The following is a 17,473-nucleotide window of genomic DNA, read 5'->3' as shown; positions in this document are numbered from 1 at the left end:
TGAGAGGTCAAGGCTGCAGTGAACCATGATTATGCCACTGCACTCTAACCTGGACAACAGAACAAGACCCTGTCTCAAAATAAAAATGAAAATAAAATAATCTTTGAACTAAAATAAATTATGCTTTAGGCAAGTGAAATTGTCAAAACTCTGAAAATAGGACCTACATATAGTTCATGCATTTGTTTAGCCAGGTTAATAAAGTATACAACAGGTAAGTATTCCCAAGTTTCATAAACACTTTGGGGGTTTGTTAATTTTTGGTTACCTTCAAGATTTTCTCAACCTTTTATATTAAAATTTGTGTCAGGGCCAGGTTCAGTGGCTTATGCCTGCAATTCCAGCATTTTGGAAGGCAAAGGCAGGAGGATCGCTTGAGCCCAGGAATTCGAGACCAGCTTGGGCAACACAGTGAGACGGCTTTTCACCACAAAAAAATTTAAAATTATCTGAAGATGGTGGTACATGCCTGTAGTCCAGCTACTTCAGGGGCTGAGGTGGGAGGATCACTTAAGCCTGGAAGCTGAGGCTGCAGTGACTGTGATTGCACCACTGCATTCCAGCCTGGGTGGCAAAGTGAGACCCTTTCTCAGAAAACAAAAATGGAGTAGGAAATTAGTGTGTCTAGGGCAGCAGTTCTTAGGCAAACTGGTGAAGCCCCTTCTCAGAAAAAATGTTTTTTAACACCTAAAATTAAAAATGAGATTGTAAGTAAGAAACTAAAAATTAGCTTGGACTTTAATCTGCCCTGCTATTTATTAGCCTGAACTGACAAAACCAGCCTCAGAATCACCAGAAAACAATGTTCCTCTCAAACCACAGTAAATCATAAAGTGTCATAATAACCTCCTTTTTTTTTTCACTTTAAAAAAAAATTTTTTTTCGAGACAGCATCTCATTATGTTGCCCAGCCTGATGTGCAGTGGCTATATACAGTCATGATTATAGCTCACTATAGCCTCAAACTCCCAGGTTCAAGCCTCCTGAGTAGCTAGAACTACAGGTGCATGCCACCTTGCCTGGCTTCCTGCTTTCTTATTCCATGAGAAATTTGTTCTCTAAAATTAGACTTGGAGACAACTTCCTGTTTGAAATTACATCAGTAACAATAAAATATCTCACCTTTGCCTGAAGGACCTCAGTGATTTCACACAGAGAATTGGCCTCAATTTACAATCCAGATGCCACACTTCTGATAAGGGGTTTCCAGACACAAAATTCCATCGCTGTTTTAACTTCATAGTCTCCAAGGAAATACGACCCTCGTTCACTTTGCAGTCTAGACCTAGAGCCTGTGTGTTGATGGCAGCAGCAGGCTGTCTGGAGCAGCCACTGCCATCACTGACACACAGCCTTGTTTTGCTTTGAGCCTACCAAAATATTGCTTATTTAAATTTCATCTCAACTCCAGACTTCCCCAGAATCCTATAACTCTATTTGGGGAGATGCCATGTGGTCCAAGCAGTCTTAGGCTGATTGGGCAAGGACCCAAGGGAAACCAATTAAATTGAAATTAAGTTCTGCCTGTGGGCCTTTAAGATTTAAAAGCCACGGACAAGGAGGAAGTAACCAGTATCAGGCAATGATAACCTATGAGCACCTTTAGCTTGGGATGTGGGGTCACTGACAAAAGGAATAGGGTTTAATCAGTGTCCCCACCCAAGGCAAAACCAGAACAGAGGAATAGGAGCTTCCAAGAGGCTGAGTTAAGACCAATACTAGGGCCAGGCATGGTGGCTCATGCCTGTAATCTCAGCACTTTGGGAGGCCAAGGCGGTGGATCACTTGAAGTCAGGAGTTCAGAACCAGCCTGGCCAACATGGTGAAACCCATCTCTACTAAAAAAAAAAAAAAAAAAATTAGCTTGACATAGTGGCGCACACCTGTCATCTCAGCTACTAGGGGGGCTAAGGCAAGAGAATCACTTGAACCCGGGGGGCAGAGGTTGCAGTGAGCCAAGATCGCATCACTGCACTTCAGCTTGAACAACAGAAGGAGACTCCATCTAAATAATAAAAAGAGCAATACTAGGAAATACTTTCTTACCATGAGAGCTCTCGGCACACAGAGGGAAAAGACGACGGAAGCAAGACCAGAGGTCCCCATCACTGACCAACGTCAACCTGAATTTGTTTTTGTAGCTCTGGGAAGTCCTGAACTGACTGGGAAGTTCTACTGTGTACGGTTCCACTATTTGTAAACGCTCCAATTAATGCTGTTTTTTTTTTTTTTTAAGTTGTTCGTTCTAATTGCTTAAACTAGGCTCAAGTGTGGGTCTACAGGGAATCCTGCAGGTGCCCTTCAAATCAGACATTCCATTTCAGCTCTCAGGGCTAGAGTGCTTTCCCCTCTCATCTTGGGTAGGGCTTTGGAGAAGCCAGTTTAGCCTTGATAATTTGAATTTGGCGATAGTATATGGAGGAGAGCTAGGATGGCAGCTAGCAAAACACTTAGACAAATGGATGGTAAAATGCAGCCCGTCTGAACCTCCGCAAAACCTCCCCAAACTGGTGCAGCAAGTGGGCAAAGCAGTGTGTGTTTGGGGCAGGGCACTAAGTCCCATCTGTAATCAGGAGACCTGGAGGGCCTGAGGAAGTCAGTGACAACCCCCAAGCCACACACCCTCCCATGGATTGTGGTGGTGATCTCTGGCTACTGAAGCCACCTTGCTTATTCCCATAGCCTTACAAACATTATGATGCTTCACACGCGTTGTGGGGGAAGTGAAGGAATTGGAAAGTAGTCCTGGTCTAAGGCTCTGCAAAACTGCTCTCTGGTAAAAAAAAAAAAAAAAACAAAAAAAAACAAAAAAAAACAAAAAACAAGTGACTACATGGTATCTCATTACGTCGCCCAGGCTGAAGTGCAGTGTCTTATTCACAGGCCTTGAATGTACTCTTAAGTCAGTATTTGTGCCTAACAGCAAGGCACGCCAAGACAGGCTCCTCAAAAGCCGGGTAATGGATGCCATTGTTTTCTTGAAGTGGTTGAAGAGTCAAAGAAGAGAAGGTGATGCAGAAGTTTCCTCCCAGTGAAGTGACAGATCCAAGCATGGAACAAACACGGGGCCGGAGAGGGGAGCAGTGGGGGAGGGGTGGATTCCGCAGCGCTCGGGTAGTGGCAGGGACCACACATTGTGGGTTTCACCACTGTTTTCAGTGGCCCAGGTCGAGTGAGGACCAGTCATTTCCCCACTATGCACTTGCTCAGTGGCAGGGACCACATACTGTCAGTGTTAACCACTGTTATCGCAGGACCATGTCGGTGAGGAGGAGGCATTTCCCCACCACTGTTCCTTCTTCCTCACTGCACCCCCAGCCCTGCACCAAATAAACACTCTCATTCACTCAACGTTTGTTGACACCTACCGTGGGGCCTGTGGAATGCGGTAAAAGTTCGGGGTTGGGAGGAGCCCTGGAGGCAGATTTTTGGTTTTGGTGTGGTTTTGGTGGTGGCTGGTGCGTGGGGACAGGTCAGTTCATAAAAGAGGAGCCCCCGGGTCTGGATGGAATTCGCGGAGGAGGCAGACCAAAGCGCCCCTCCTGGACTGAAAAGTGTGGAAGCCGCCGCGGGCGGGCCACAGGGAGGAGTCACGCGCCGGAACCTGGCTTGCTAGCAAGCTCTCGGGCTGGCGCGGCGGTCTGCGTCCGGGGCCGGCGGCTCCGCGCAAGCTCCGCCCTCCGGCGTCGCGGGGCTCGGGAGGCGCCGGAAGCACTGGGGGCCGCCTGATGGCGCAGGAGGGAGACACCGCACTAGGCGTCGAGATGCGGCGGGGCGCGGGCGGGGCCCGGGGACGCGCTTCCCGGCGCTGGGCCCTGGCGCTGCTCTGCCTCGCGGCGGTTCCGGGCTGGCTCCGGGCTTCGGACAGCCCCTCCCGGCGCCACTGGCCGGAGCCCTACAAGTGAGTGCGGCGGTGCGTGCAAGGTCCGGGTCGGGGTCAGCGATGGGGGAGGTGGCGGTGCTGGGGCGAGGACCCCCGCGCGCCGTGGTTTGTGTCGGGTCACGTGACGGTGCGGGGGCAGCGCCAGGAGAAGCTCGGAGCGCACGTGAGAGCAAATCTAAGGAATGGGAAGACGCAGCTGCTTGTTACGCGCAGCCCTGGGACCTTTCCTCCCCTCTGGCCGCTTGGGGCAGACTCAGGACCGTCCCAAATCGTAGAAGAGGAAGAGGAGAGTAATGCTATGAGGGACTTCTAGGTACAAGTAGCTCATTTCTAGAGTGATTTAAAAAAGACTGATTTATTATTTCATCCACTGTCGTTATCATTGCTGCGGAACATTTGGCACAGTTTACTGGGCGACCAACTCGCTCTGGTTTGAACCTGAAATCCTTATTGGGACTGGGACTTCCCAGTTTTTGCGCTCAAAGTCCCGCATACCGGGCATCCCCGTCTCCTGTAGTCCTGGGCAGACCGGGAACATTGTCACCGCGTTTGTCCAGTCTTCAGCCTCGAGGTAGGACGCCGGTCCTTAGTCGAGGACAGATCCGCGGACCTGGTAGGCCGATTCCAGCCTTTGTGATAGAAGACACAGCCTCTGGCGATCAGAGGTAGCTACACACAGAGAAAGAAAACATGTTGTCAACATCACGCAGGACAAAGACCAGCAGTTTTTGAAAACAGCTATTTTTTAAAAACCAGAGGCGTCATTATTATTATAATTTTTGGGGGGGACGGAGTTTCGCTCTCGTTACCCAGGCTGGAGTGCAATGGCGCGATCTCGGCTCACCGCAACCTCCGCCTCCTGGGTTCAGGCATTTCTCCTGCCTCAGCTTCCTGAGTAGCTGGGATTACAGGCACGCGCCACCATGCCCAGCTAATGTTTTGTATTTTTAGTAGAGACGGGGCTTCACCATGTTGACCAGGATGGTCTCGATCTCTTGACCTCGTGATCCACCCGCCTCGGCCTCCCAAAGTGCTGGGATTACAGGCGTGGGCCACCGCGCCCGGCCGAGGCGTCATTATTTTAATTCAATTTATAATGGACATAATTTTAACTTACTAGCCTAAGTAATCAACAGCTAAAACTGCACACAACAAACCTGAAAACACAGCTATTTTGAAGGCAGGATTTCCTCTTTGTGGGGAGCGAGTTTTAGGTTCTTCCTGCTGCAGGTCAAATCTGGCTCCATCATCACCAGGGATCTTGGGAAGGTTACTCAGAATCTTTGTGCCCGCATGGCCTGAGTCAAAAATTAGAAATAGTAGTAGCACTTACCTCATAGGTTTGCTGGGAGGATTAAATCTAGTAAGTGCCAGCTGTTGTCAAACCTAGATATTGGTGTATTCTGCTCACTGAAAGGTTTGCAGCACTTTTTTGTTTTGCTCGATAGATGTACTACGTGGAAAGAGAAGTTTGTGGTTGAAACTAGTTTTCTTGAAAATGTTAATAATAAAATGTTCGTAAGAAGTAAAAATTGGTCAGTAGGAAGAGTTGTAAATCCAAACGATTTAACATTAGGGCAAGGTGTTGACTATGGCTTTTTAGTGGGGTTTTTTTTTTTTTTTTTTTGAGTCTCAGATATTAAGTACATGCCCCCATCTAATCCCCTCAATTGAATATATTTAAGTTTATTAAGTTCACACTTAAATCATACATTTTACGTTACCTTTGAACTAATAGATTTTGCTCTGGGTAAGTGAAATCTCTATGTGATTATGTATTTGTTTAAACTAGGTAAGTGCCTCTAAAACACTGTACCCAAGTGGCAGAAACTTTTGGGAGAGTTGTTAATAGCTTTGGTTAGCATAAAGAGTTTAACTTAAGTTAAAATAGAAATTTTTGTTTATTTGTTAGGATAGTAAAACAGTATATCGCGCTAGAACCGTGGGGATTCTTAGATGGAAGCTGTTGCCACCACCCTGCCACCACTTCTTTCTCTCCCAGTGCCAGATTATAGGTGACCAGTGCCGAATTCAACTGCAGTGGCCCCTCGAGCCCTATTGCTATGGCCTTCTCCCGTCTTCTTTTCTTGCAGCACTGTTGAGGTCACCTTCTAACTGAGCTCTCATGTTTAATTTGGCCTCTCTCCCTACCCTCTTTTAATTCATGAAATAAGGTTTACTTTATAGCAAATTCAATCTTATCAGATCTGCTACTTAACATCCTTTGAGCTGAGCCATCTTCAGTTGTAAGGCTCCAGGGAATTCGATGCACACTCTCCTAGTGACAAAATGACAGCCCCTGCCAATCTCTTCTGCCTCTACTCCTGCCTCAAACCCTGAATTCTACTCTTCCATACCTACTGGAGACCAAATGTGCCAGGCTTGTCTTATAAGGCCTAACGTTTCCTCTGCCTTCTGCCTTAATCTTCTGCCCAAGTACATTAAAAACCTATGCCAGGCCTTTATCTCTTTCTTTGCCCTCCCCACCCCATTCACCTCACAATGATTTGTCCTTCCTTTGAGCCCAAAGGACTTATTTCATTAGTCTAGCACATACCACACTCATTACTTGTTTAATGTCTTTCCAGCTCCCACCCAAGTTTCCATGAGAAAGGGAACAGTGTTTTGTTTCCCTCCTTCTTACTATAGTTCCCTATATATCTAGTAGAGCCTCAGCAGATATTGGTTGAATGAATGTTAATTTATAAGTAAATATAAAATATATTACTCATAATTATCTGAATAATCTTAATGTATGGATTGTAAAATTGAGCACATTGGAAAAATGTTCATTCTGTAAACATTTGCAAATGTCTACTATGATTTGGAGCTATAAAAATTTTAAGACAAGATTGCTGTCTTCAAAATTTTCACAATGGGATCAGGGAACAGGAAAGCATGTATTATCAGAGTCCTTTTATCATTTGTTATTAAAAAATTATTGGAAGTTCAAAGGATAACAAAATGTATGTTTATATTTATTAACTATGGTCTGACCTTTGAATGGTGCCCTAAAACCGTTACTGGATTCTAAAAGGTGTGAGGAGAACCAATTCCTGCTAGAATCTAAGTAAATGGTTTATTTTTCTTTATTAGACGCTTTGACTTCCGACCAAAACCTGATCCTTATTGTCAAGCTAAGTATACTTTCTGTCCAACTGGCTCACCTATCCCAGTTATGAAGGATGATGATGATATTGAAGTCTTTCGATTACAAGCCCCAGTATGGGAATTTAAATATGGAGACCTCCTGGGACACTTGGTAAGGATGCATCTTGGTCTTATAACTTTGGTTAATTCAGTGATTTGGTTATTAAATTGATTTTTAGGGAGTAATCTCTATTTACATGGCTGATTTTAGATCATGTTTATTGGTGCTTCTCTTAGCACATTTAAAATGAGTAATCAAAAACAGTTACTTTCAGATTTTGTAATCCTGACAGTAACAAATGTAACCACCATTATCTGTTGTAATGTTATGAATCTGAACCCAGCTCCTGTACCCAGCTCCTGGAAGATGAGAAGAGGCCCAGAAGGGGCAAGGCAGGCAGGAAACACCTCTCAATTTCCAGATCCTGTTTTAGTCACTTTCCAGATTAACGCATCACCATGTGAGGTCTGTAGAGTTCCTTCCTGAGACCGGCATGGGGGCTCCTCACACTTACTCTAAGCTCAAAGGAAATTATGAGCTTGTCCACATAACATGCATGCCTCCTATTTGAGATGAGCTGCAGTGGCCACAGCCAGGATGGATGAGGGCCTGGAGTTTGGGGCCCAGAGTGGGTATGACAGTAGCAGCATGGAAGACAGCGGAACAGTTGTTCTACTTGATATGCATTTGTGATGTACCACATTTTCTCCTATCAGGTTACCTGGACCCATGCCTATGTCACAGTTGCTCTTATACCTGTATTGTCTTTACACAGAAAATTATGCATGATGCCATTGGATTCAGGAGTACATTAACTGGTAAGAACTACACAATGGAATGGTATGAACTTTTCCAACTTGGCAACTGTACATTTCCCCATCTCCGACCGGAAATGGAAGCCCCTTTCTGGTGTAATCAAGGCGCTGCCTGCTTTTTTGAGGGAATTGATGATGCTCACTGGAAGGAAAATGGGACATTAGTTCAAATAGCGACTATATCAGGTAAGTTTTGAAAATATGGCAATATTTGATAAACTGCATCAAAATCCAAATGAAAGAAATTATACTTCCATTGAAACATTTCAGTAATGTTTTACTTAGAGGTCATTTGAAAAATGCACTCCTGGAACCACTAAACGTTGGGAATTTTTTTTCATTTATTTTGTATTTTATTTCAATAGGTTTGTAGAGAACAGATGATGTTTGTGAGGGAAGGTATTCTTTTCCGGGTTCACAAGGGGGCATAGTTTTAAGAACAAGAACTTCCCAGCGCCATGCCCCCCCTCCCATCTCCATCCGGCAGATTTAACGGTTTATGTTTAAATTTTGTGGGCGCGGGAAGAAACTAAAAGTCACCCCAGCGGAAGTTTAAAGGAACTCTTTTCATTGCCCAGGGTGGTGGAGGGGGCGTAAAGAGGAGGGAATTTATCCCATGTTAAAAGTCCTTGTCCCCACCACCAAGCTGGATTTCCCCTCTGAGGTCCCCTTCCACACTCTTCACGGAAGTTTTCTCTCTTCTCCTTTTTTTCTCTGTTCTCTACCTAAATAAAATCACCTTTCTGCAACACTTGTTGGGTCCAGTATTTACTTTATGAGCTTACCGTGCACCTGCAGTGGTCCCCTCTCTCATTCTTGAGACCAAAAACCTACAATATTCTCTTGGAGTTGTGCCCCCCCATACCCCAAAAAACCTGGTTACATTTGGTTACATGACTTAAGTTCTTTAGTGGTGATCTCTGAGATTTTGGTGTACCCATCAGCCAAGCAGTGTACACTGTACCTAGTGTGTAGTCACCCCTCTCCCACCCTTTCTTCTGAATTCCCAAAGTTCATCATTCTTACGCCTTTGCACCCTCATAGCTTAGTTTCCACTTATGAGTGAGCACGTAAGTGTTTGATTTTCTATTCCTGAAGAGTTACTTCACTTGGATGTACTTGGAGACCATTATTCCAAGTTAGTGCAAATGTCATTATTTCATTCCTTTTTATGGCTGAGTAGTATTCCATGGTGTGTGTTTGTGTGTATTCACACCACATTTTCATTATTCACTAGACACCACATTCTCTTTATCCACTTATTGATTGATAAGCTGGTATTTTTGCAATTGCAAATTGTGCTGCTGTGAACATGCATGGGCAAGTATCTTTTTCATATATGATTTCTTTTCCTCTGGGTAGATACCCAGCAGTGGGATTATTGGATCAAATGGTAGTTCTACTTTTAGTTCTTTAAGGAATCTCCACACTGTTTTCCATAGTGGTTGTACTTATGTACGTTCCCACCAGCAGTGTAGAGCTCTTCCCTTTCTACCACATCCTGGCAACATCTATTTTCCTTTTTTTAAATTTTTTGATTATGACCATACTTGCAGGAGTGAGGTGGTATCACATTGTGGTTTTGATTTGCATTTCCCTGATCATTAGTGATGTTGAGTATTTTTTCATGTTTGTTGGCGATTTGTCTATCTTTTGAGAACTGTCTACTTGTGTCCTTAGCCACCTTCCCCTTCCCCTGCTTTTTAAATTTTTTATTTTTGAGATGGAGTTCCATTCTTGTCGCTCAGGCGGGAGTGCAATAGCACGATCTCAGCATGCTGCAACCTCTGCCTCCTGGATTCAATCAATTCTCCAGCCTCAGCCTCCTAAGTAGCTGGGATTACAGGCACCCACCACCATGCCCGGCTAATTTTTCTATTTTTAGTAGAGATGGATTTCGCCATGTTGGCCATGCTTGTCTCGAACACCTACCTCAGATGATCCAGCCACCTCAGCCTCCCAAAGTGCTGGGATGACAGGTGTGAGCCACCCTTGGGATTGCTTTTTTCTTGCTGATTTGAGTTCCTTGTAGATTCTGGATATTAGTCCTTTATCAGATGTGTAGATTGCAAAGATTTCTCCCACTCTATGGGTTGTCTGTTTACTCTACTGATTGTTCCTTTTGCTGTGCAGAAACTTTTTAGTTTAATTAAATCTCATCTATTTATCTTTGTTTTTGTTTCATTTGCTATTACTCATGCAGAAGTTCACTTGTAGGTGATGAGTAGCTTATCTCTGAACTTTGAATGTTTCCCTAAAAATGTTCTTTTCCTGTCATAAAAACAAAATGATAAAATATTTTCTACAATTAAATTGGATTTTCTAAAAGAAATAGGGAAAAGAAATCCATAAAATGCCTGATTAAAGGATATGTTAACTATATCTGAAAAAAATTTAGTGATAAATATTTTTATGTTGAAAAATAATAGCTACTATTCATAAAGACTGGCTCTGGCACTGTTCTGAGTACCTATATCACATCATTCATCATGACAACTTCTGGAGTTAGCTACTATTATTTTGCCCGTTTTACAGATGGAGAAACTAAGGCACAGAGCAATTAAAGTTGCCCAGCTTAGGTTAAAGTTAGAAAGCTTAGTAAGTGGGACTCCAGCCCTGGCAGTCAAGCCCCATTGCCCATTCTCCTAACTACTTTGGTACATTGCCTCCCAAAATATATAAGATCTTATATTTGAGGCCCCCTTGAGCAGTTTAAATATTTTGTCTCTGAGATTTTTTTTCTTCTTTTGGATGTATTGGAAAGTTGCTGAAAGTTGGAATTTTGTTGTGAATGCCACATTGTTTAGTAACGAATTAAGCAAATCTTTTGTTAGTAACTCTTTATGTGACTTGGGTCACATTTTACCTTAATGGCCCATTGCCTCATGTGTAAAATGGAGATGATACTACCATAGCATTTGAGAAGTAAGGTGCTTGTCCACATAATTTATGGAGCATTACATTGTAAAATGCTGTTCCCCAAAAAAGTAGAAACATCTGAAATGAAAGCACTGTTGTGAAAAGGATTCAGTGAACCCCAGGAGTTGAGGAAGCAATCATGCTTCCTATTTATATAGCTCTTTACCAATGATTTGGATGTGTTAACTCACAGTTCAAGGGAGAGGATAAGATACTCATCCTCTACAAATAAGGAATTGAGGCCCAGCTAGGTAACATGACTTACCTGCCTCTCAAGGTCAAAGAGCTGGATGTAGCAGAATCAGGAATAAAACTGAGATCTTTTAAATGTAACCTAGGGATATTTTAGCAGAATCCACCATGTTGTTTTCTAATCAGTTCTTCTATTTTCTAATTGTGCCTTAAACCATCCCAATACAAAAGTCTACCCTCTTTTAAAACAGCTCAGTAAAAGCATTAGCTGCTCTTTCATTCCAGGCCTGTTCACACCTTTCCCCACTTACGCCTACATCATTGTCTGAAAATCCTTTCTTCTGACATAAAGTCAATGATCATATGAACAAATGATCACAATTTTTGTAAAATATTTCCATATATCAGTACTTAAATCTTTCAGATCATCTATTTGCCTTGTGAATCCTGTGATTGACCTCTCTTCATGTTACAAAATAGTATTTTGAAGGATCTTGTCTCAAGTATAGTGGTGGCTTTTCAAAGTTGAAGAATGCTAAGAACAGTATCCCCAGTTCTAATACAACAGGCTTTATTCTGTTCCACAATTTTAGTTCCATAAAATTGATGAAGGCAGCTACTCTATTCATTTTACAGAACATGAAGTATTTATTTTATGGACTCAAATTGGAGTAACCAAAGAAAGGTTTTTACACAGTGACAGAATGCAATGTTTGGGGCCTGGCTCTATTAGGCATTATAAATGCCCAAGATGAGAGTTGTAACCATGCAGAGTAGTGTTTTCCAAATATTCAGAGAGATTATTCTGGTCTGGTACAAGATGGTAGGAGAGAGGGTTAGCCATCCTGGAGTCTGCATAGTCCATGAACTCAGCCTAAAATATTTTAAGTTTAGTTGATTTGTTGGAAGAATTTCTGTCATGGGGAGAGTTCAGCAGCATCCCAACAACTCCAACTACGGGGAAAAAAGAAAAGTACCAAACATGCAAGGTAGATGGGATATGGTGCTTGTTCTCCTAACAGTAATAGCCAGCCTTCTAGAGCAGCAGCTCCTCAGGCAGCCATTCATACTTTATGCATAGCATGCTTTACAACAGAAAAGCTCACCTTTCCCACACCTCCATTTTTCTTACAGTCTTGGCCCATTCAACGTTTCCTCTTTCACAATTCTTTTTTTTTTTTGTTTTCCTTTTCTCATTTGCCTCTGAATCCAAGATTTGGTGAGTTGGGTAGAGAAAGAGAGTTTCTGCATTTGTATAATTTTGCTTTGATTATAGCTTAAATGATTGCAGAATTAGTATGTAAGACAACTTCTCTTTATACACCTATCATATCTAATGTTTATAATTTAGAAATATCTTGTGCGTTGAAAAATGGGATAAAAATTGGCTGAGCTTGGATTCCTGTTATGAAATGCAAGTTTGGAAATTCAAAACCGTCTTTTCTCACATGCATCCATAGTCTTAATTAAGTTAGAACATTTTACTTTAAATTATTATGATTAGGCTGAGCATGGTAGCTCACACCTATAATCCCAGTGCTTTGGAAGGCTGAAGCAGGAGGATCACTTGAGGCCAGGAGTTTGAGACCAGCCTGGGCAGCACAGCAAAACCCTGTGTTGCCCAGGCTAGTCTCAAATTAAAAAAAAAATTAAAAATTAGTTGGGTTTGGTGGCCAACACCTGTAGTCCCAGATAGTCGGGAGGCTGAGGTGGGAGGATCACTGGAGACCGGGAGGTCAAGGCTGTAGTGAGCTGTGATTGTACCACTGCATTCTAGCCTGGGCAACAGAGAGAGACCTGTCTCAAAAAAAAAATATTAACATGATTAACTTTGTTCACTAGGTAATTTTGTTTTGTTTTTTAAACTAGGAAACATGTTCAACAACATGGCAAAGTGGGTGAAACAGGACAATGAAACAGGAATTTATTATGAGACATGGACTGTAAAAGCCAGCCCAGAAAAAGCTGCAGAGACGTGGTTTGATTCCTATGACTGTTCCAAATTTGTGTTAAGGACCTATAACAAGCTGGCTGAATTTGGAGCAGAGTTCAAGAAAATAGAAACCAACTATACAAGAATATTTCTTTACAGTGGAGAACCTACTTATCTGGGAAATGAAACATCTGTTTTTGGGCCAACAGGAAACAAGACTCTTGCTTTAGCCATAAAAAAATTTTATTACCCCTTCAAACCGCATTTGTCAACTAAAGAATTTATGTTGAGTCTCTTGCAAATTTTTGATGCAGTGATTGTGCACAGACAGTTTTATTTGTTTTATAATTTTGAATATTGGTTTTTACCTATGAAATTCCCTTTTATTAAAATAACATATGAAGAAATCCCTTTACCTAACAGAAACAACACTATTGGCCAGGCGTGGTAGCTCACACCTGTAATCCCAACACTTTGGGAGGCCAAGGTGGGCAGATGACAAACAAGGTCAGGAGTTTGAGACCAGCCTGGACAATATGGTGAAACCCCCATCTCTGCTTAAAAATACAAAAATTAGCCATGCATGGTGGCTAAGTTTACTCCCAGCTACCCAGAAGGCTGAGGCAGGAGAATTGCTTGAAGCTGGGAGGCGGAGGTTGCAGTGAGCTGACATCACACCACTGCACTCCAGCCTGGTGACAGAGCAAGACTCCATCTCAAAAAAACAACACACTCTAGTTTATAAACCTTAATTCTACTGCTCATTTTTCCTCTCATCACCAGCATCTGGTTTTCACGGGGTGATTTTATTTTTGTCATTTTTTTAGCCTTTCTTCCTTAGTGCAGGAAGATAAAATGCACATCAGCAGAATCACTGCATATTAACATCTCAGGACTTTTCTGTTGGGAAGAAGCTGAAATTCGTACTATATTGACCAAAGTGATCAAGTTAGGTTACCTTTATTTCAATTTCCGAGCCTTTTTTAGTATGGAGCCTTTGTTAACGTATCAGTTATGTAGAACCTTTGGACCCAGTTATAGATACGGTGTGCCAAGATTTTTAAAATACCTTCAAAAATAAAAAATACCTTCAGTGACATCTTCATGGTGGGAGCTCTCTTTTCTGGTATGGCAGTTACACTTTTAAGTGTGTTTTGGTAGTTTAGACTGACTTTACAAGTTGAATAACTTTTGGAACCAGGTTTGGTATAGTCTGGTTACATTCCATTCACCTAACTTGAGAGATTTGTTTGGACACCATAACTGAAGTGGTTGTGCTTCTGGATGTGGCAAATCCAGTGTTAACACACATTTCTGGCTGGCATTTTGGAACTAGCTAGTAACTGGCTTCTGTTATTTAAGCAACCTAACATTTCTATATCCTACTTTCCTTATCTCTAAAATGATTCATCTGTCAGGACCGCTGTAAAGATGGAAGTTGTATATGTTTGGCAGGTCACAGTGAATGGCAGGGATAATGATTAATCAAAGAACAAATTGTCATCCTTGAGCTTGCCTAATCTAGTTTATCTGCCAATCTTTTCTGGGTTTTGTAATCACCTAGACTTTAAGCTGATAGCCTAGTGTTTCAGTGGTTCTTCCAAGGTCTGGGGTATGGAGGTGTATAGCTACAGACACGTTTGAGTAAACAGGTACCTTCTGACTTCTTTACTGCTTCCTCTAGTTCTCCCTCTTCCCACAAAGCTGTCAGCGCAGTGGAAGAGGTTGCACTTCTCCGAGAGAGGACACGTTCCTGCTAAAGTCACCAAGTAGCTGTGCTTTAATCATTAGAGCCAGACAAGCTTTTAAGGTCCTTTAAGTATCTGATGATCAACTGAACACGTCTCTATTCATGGAAAAAACACCAGTCAGTAAGAAGATGGAGTGGATATCGGAGAAAACAATTCATATTTAATATATAAATGTACCAATTATGTGCTTCAGTTTCAACTAACATTCAAGTGGTTCCTGAGAGGTTAGTACATTATTATTGAGCTCTCATAAAGAGCTTAATCATAGATATAATTAACCTGATCCAAGTGAGTAATTGGACCTTAGAAAGGTTAAGTGAGCTTTCCCTGGCTACCCAGCTAGTAGTAATGAAGTCAGGTCTTGAACCCAGGTTCTGCTGCCTGAATGGAATGCACTGTATGGGCTTTTTGGCACCACTCAGAGTGTGGTCCTCAGACCAGTGCCTGCCAACCAGATGTTACTGGTCTGTGGGGAAAAGTACAGATACTGACAGGAAGCTTTTAGAAACTTTTAAAGCAATTTGTTGGAGTGTTTTTGTTTCTGTTGAATCTAATTTAAAAAATTGGAGCTTGTATTTTATGTGTCTTTGGTCTTACTTTGTCTAGGAATTCATTTTTACTTTTTTTTTAAAAAAAACTGTAGTTCCACAACAGTCTGAAAATAACCCAGTCCATATAGCTTGAGAAGCCCTCCACCATACCATTCTGCCTACTGCACTGAGGGAGTCTTCCTCAAATACAGAGAGAACTTTCTTTCACGCCTCTCATTTAGCCTGTCTACTCCCGATAATAGTGCCTAACCATTCCAAATGAATGCTGCCTCTTTAACCTGCTAATTTTCTTCACAATGTCACAAGAAAACTGGCTCTGTGCATTATCACCATCTAGCGGCTAAACTCGGGCAACACCAACTTCTACCAAATTCTAAGGAAAACTGCTCTGGGAAAACAGTACAGGATTTTGGATTTCCAGAACTGCCTTGAAGACACAAGGATTCTTGTACCAAGTTTTTGTCCAGTGCAAATCAAAGAACTTGGTTACATAGGAAAAACAAGTGAGGACAACTGTACCTGGAACTTTTAAACAAGATTCTAATAGTTACATTAAAACGGCATTCAAGATTTTTGGCCAGGCACAGTGGCTCACACCTGTAATCCCAGCACTTTGGGAGGCTGGGATGGGGAGATCACTGGTCAGCAGTTAGAGACCACTCTGGCCAATATGGTAAAACCCCATTTCTCCTAAAAATACAAAAAAAAAATTTAGCTAGACGTGGTGGCACTTGCCTGCAATCCCAGCTACACATGAGGCTGAGGTAGGGAAAAAAAAAAGCATTCAAGATTTTTACTGTTCCTACGAATTTTAATGAAGACAGAAAGTACCATAGATTCTACTACAGCACAGACAGCATTAACATTTACAAAATTGTTTTGTTGAGATGGAAGTTTCACTCATGATGCCCAGGCTAGACTGCAATGGCACAATCTTGCTCACTGCAACCTCCGCCTCCCAGGCTCAAGCAATTCTCCTGCCTCAGCCTCCTAAGTAGCTGGGATTTCAGGCATGAACCACCATACCACCCGGCTATTTTTTGCATTTTTAGTAGAGATGGTTTTTCACCACGTTGGCACCTGCCACCACACCCAGCTAATTTTTGTATTTTTAGTAGAGAAGGGGTTTCACCATGTTGGCCAGGCTGGTTTCAAACTCCTGACCTCAGGTGATCCACCCTCCTCAACCTTCCAAAGTACTGGGATTACAGGCGTGAGCCACCACACTTGGCCTACAAAAGTATTTCTTAAGAATTAAACCCATCAACTCTACTTACAAGATGTAGAGCTTTCAAGTAAAGATGATTCAAAAACATGCTTTCAAAATGGTAGTTAGGAAACCAAAACATAGCCATGCAGAAATCTGCCAGTTAAGTTTTGCTGCCCTTTAATTACAACTTAAGCACAACTTAAATCCAGTTTCTATTTTGCTATTAAGTTCTAGATGTAGGCTGGGTGTGGTGGCTCACACCTGTAATCCTAGCACTTTGGAAGGCTGAGGTGGGCAGATCAACTGGGGTCAGGAGTTCGAGACTAGCCTGGCCAACATGGTGAAACACCCTCTCTACTAAAAATACAAAAATTAGCTGGGTGTGGTGGCGGGTGCCTGTAGTCCCAGCTACTTGGGTGGCTGAGACAGGAGAATCGCTTGAACCCGGCAGATGGGAGTTGCAGTGAGCCAAGATCATACCACTGGCACTCCAGCCTAGGCAACAGAGCAAGACTTCATCTCAAAATAAAGTTGTAGATGTATAAAATTTATACATTTTTAGTCTGACTAGGGCTTTGGAGTGAACATATCCTCTCATTAATGTGGCTCAGTATTAGGTAAGTATACCTACAAAGTGTCACATAGTATATTGTTGCAGGTAGAGGAAAATAGATGGTGAATAAAACTAAACTCTTGTTCAGAACCCTCAATATTGGCAGCTCCTTAAAAATCAGTGAGAAAAATCAAAGTCTTAGGAAGTCCTATCCAGTTTTATGGTCTACTGTGGTGGCACTTAATTAATTACCTGGGAGCATATTTCCTATGAGTTCATTTTTTGAATAAATTGTTGGCAGGCTATACAAAGAACGATGTTCAAAACTACACACATGCTTTTTCCCCGTTCACAAAATCAAACAGGCTGGCCAAAGTGTTTCCAGCATCTTCGTCATATTTACCCGTTACTGTCCAAGTAGTTTCCTGCTCTTCAAACCTTCCTTTCAGAATTTTCTCTCCTACTTAAAACAAGTTAGGATTATTTATCCTTTTATTGGACTGATTATTCTAAGG

At 42.3% G+C, this 17,473-nt stretch overlaps 1 protein-coding gene across 1 annotated transcript; it reads left to right on the top strand.

Annotated features, from left to right (window-relative positions):
* Positions 1 to 3,621: 3,621 nt before the first annotated feature.
* Positions 3,622 to 13,442, top strand: CLN5 (CLN5 intracellular trafficking protein). Its single transcript, XM_017498835.2, has 4 exons — positions 3,622 to 3,901; positions 6,980 to 7,145; positions 7,810 to 8,035; positions 12,830 to 13,442. Exons 1-4 carry the CDS (start codon positions 3,729 to 3,731, stop codon positions 13,342 to 13,344), a joined length of 1,080 nt encoding a protein of 359 aa, XP_017354324.1. The 5' UTR covers positions 3,622 to 3,728; the 3' UTR covers positions 13,345 to 13,442.
* The last annotated feature ends 4,031 nt before the right edge of the window (positions 13,443 to 17,473 follow it).

This window comes from Cebus imitator, unplaced genomic scaffold, assembly GCF_001604975.1.
Source record: "Cebus imitator isolate Cc_AM_T3 unplaced genomic scaffold, Cebus_imitator-1.0 Scaffold252, whole genome shotgun sequence".
Lineage (NCBI taxonomy): Eukaryota > Metazoa > Chordata > Mammalia > Primates > Cebidae > Cebus > Cebus imitator.
This window is presented reverse-complemented; position numbering and strand designations above follow the sequence as displayed.

Excerpts from the sequence above, each read along its gene's own strand:
- CLN5 (XM_017498835.2), top strand. The coding sequence starts at position 3,729 with ATGGCGCAGGAGGGAGACACCGCACTAGGCGTCGAGATGCGGCGGGGC. Across the intron at positions 3,902-6,979 it reads CACTGGCCGGAGCCCTACAA|ACGCTTTGACTTCCGACCAA; the intron begins GTGAGTGCGGCG and ends TTTCTTTATTAG. Across the intron at positions 7,146-7,809 it reads GAGACCTCCTGGGACACTTG|AAAATTATGCATGATGCCAT; the intron begins GTAAGGATGCAT and ends GTCTTTACACAG.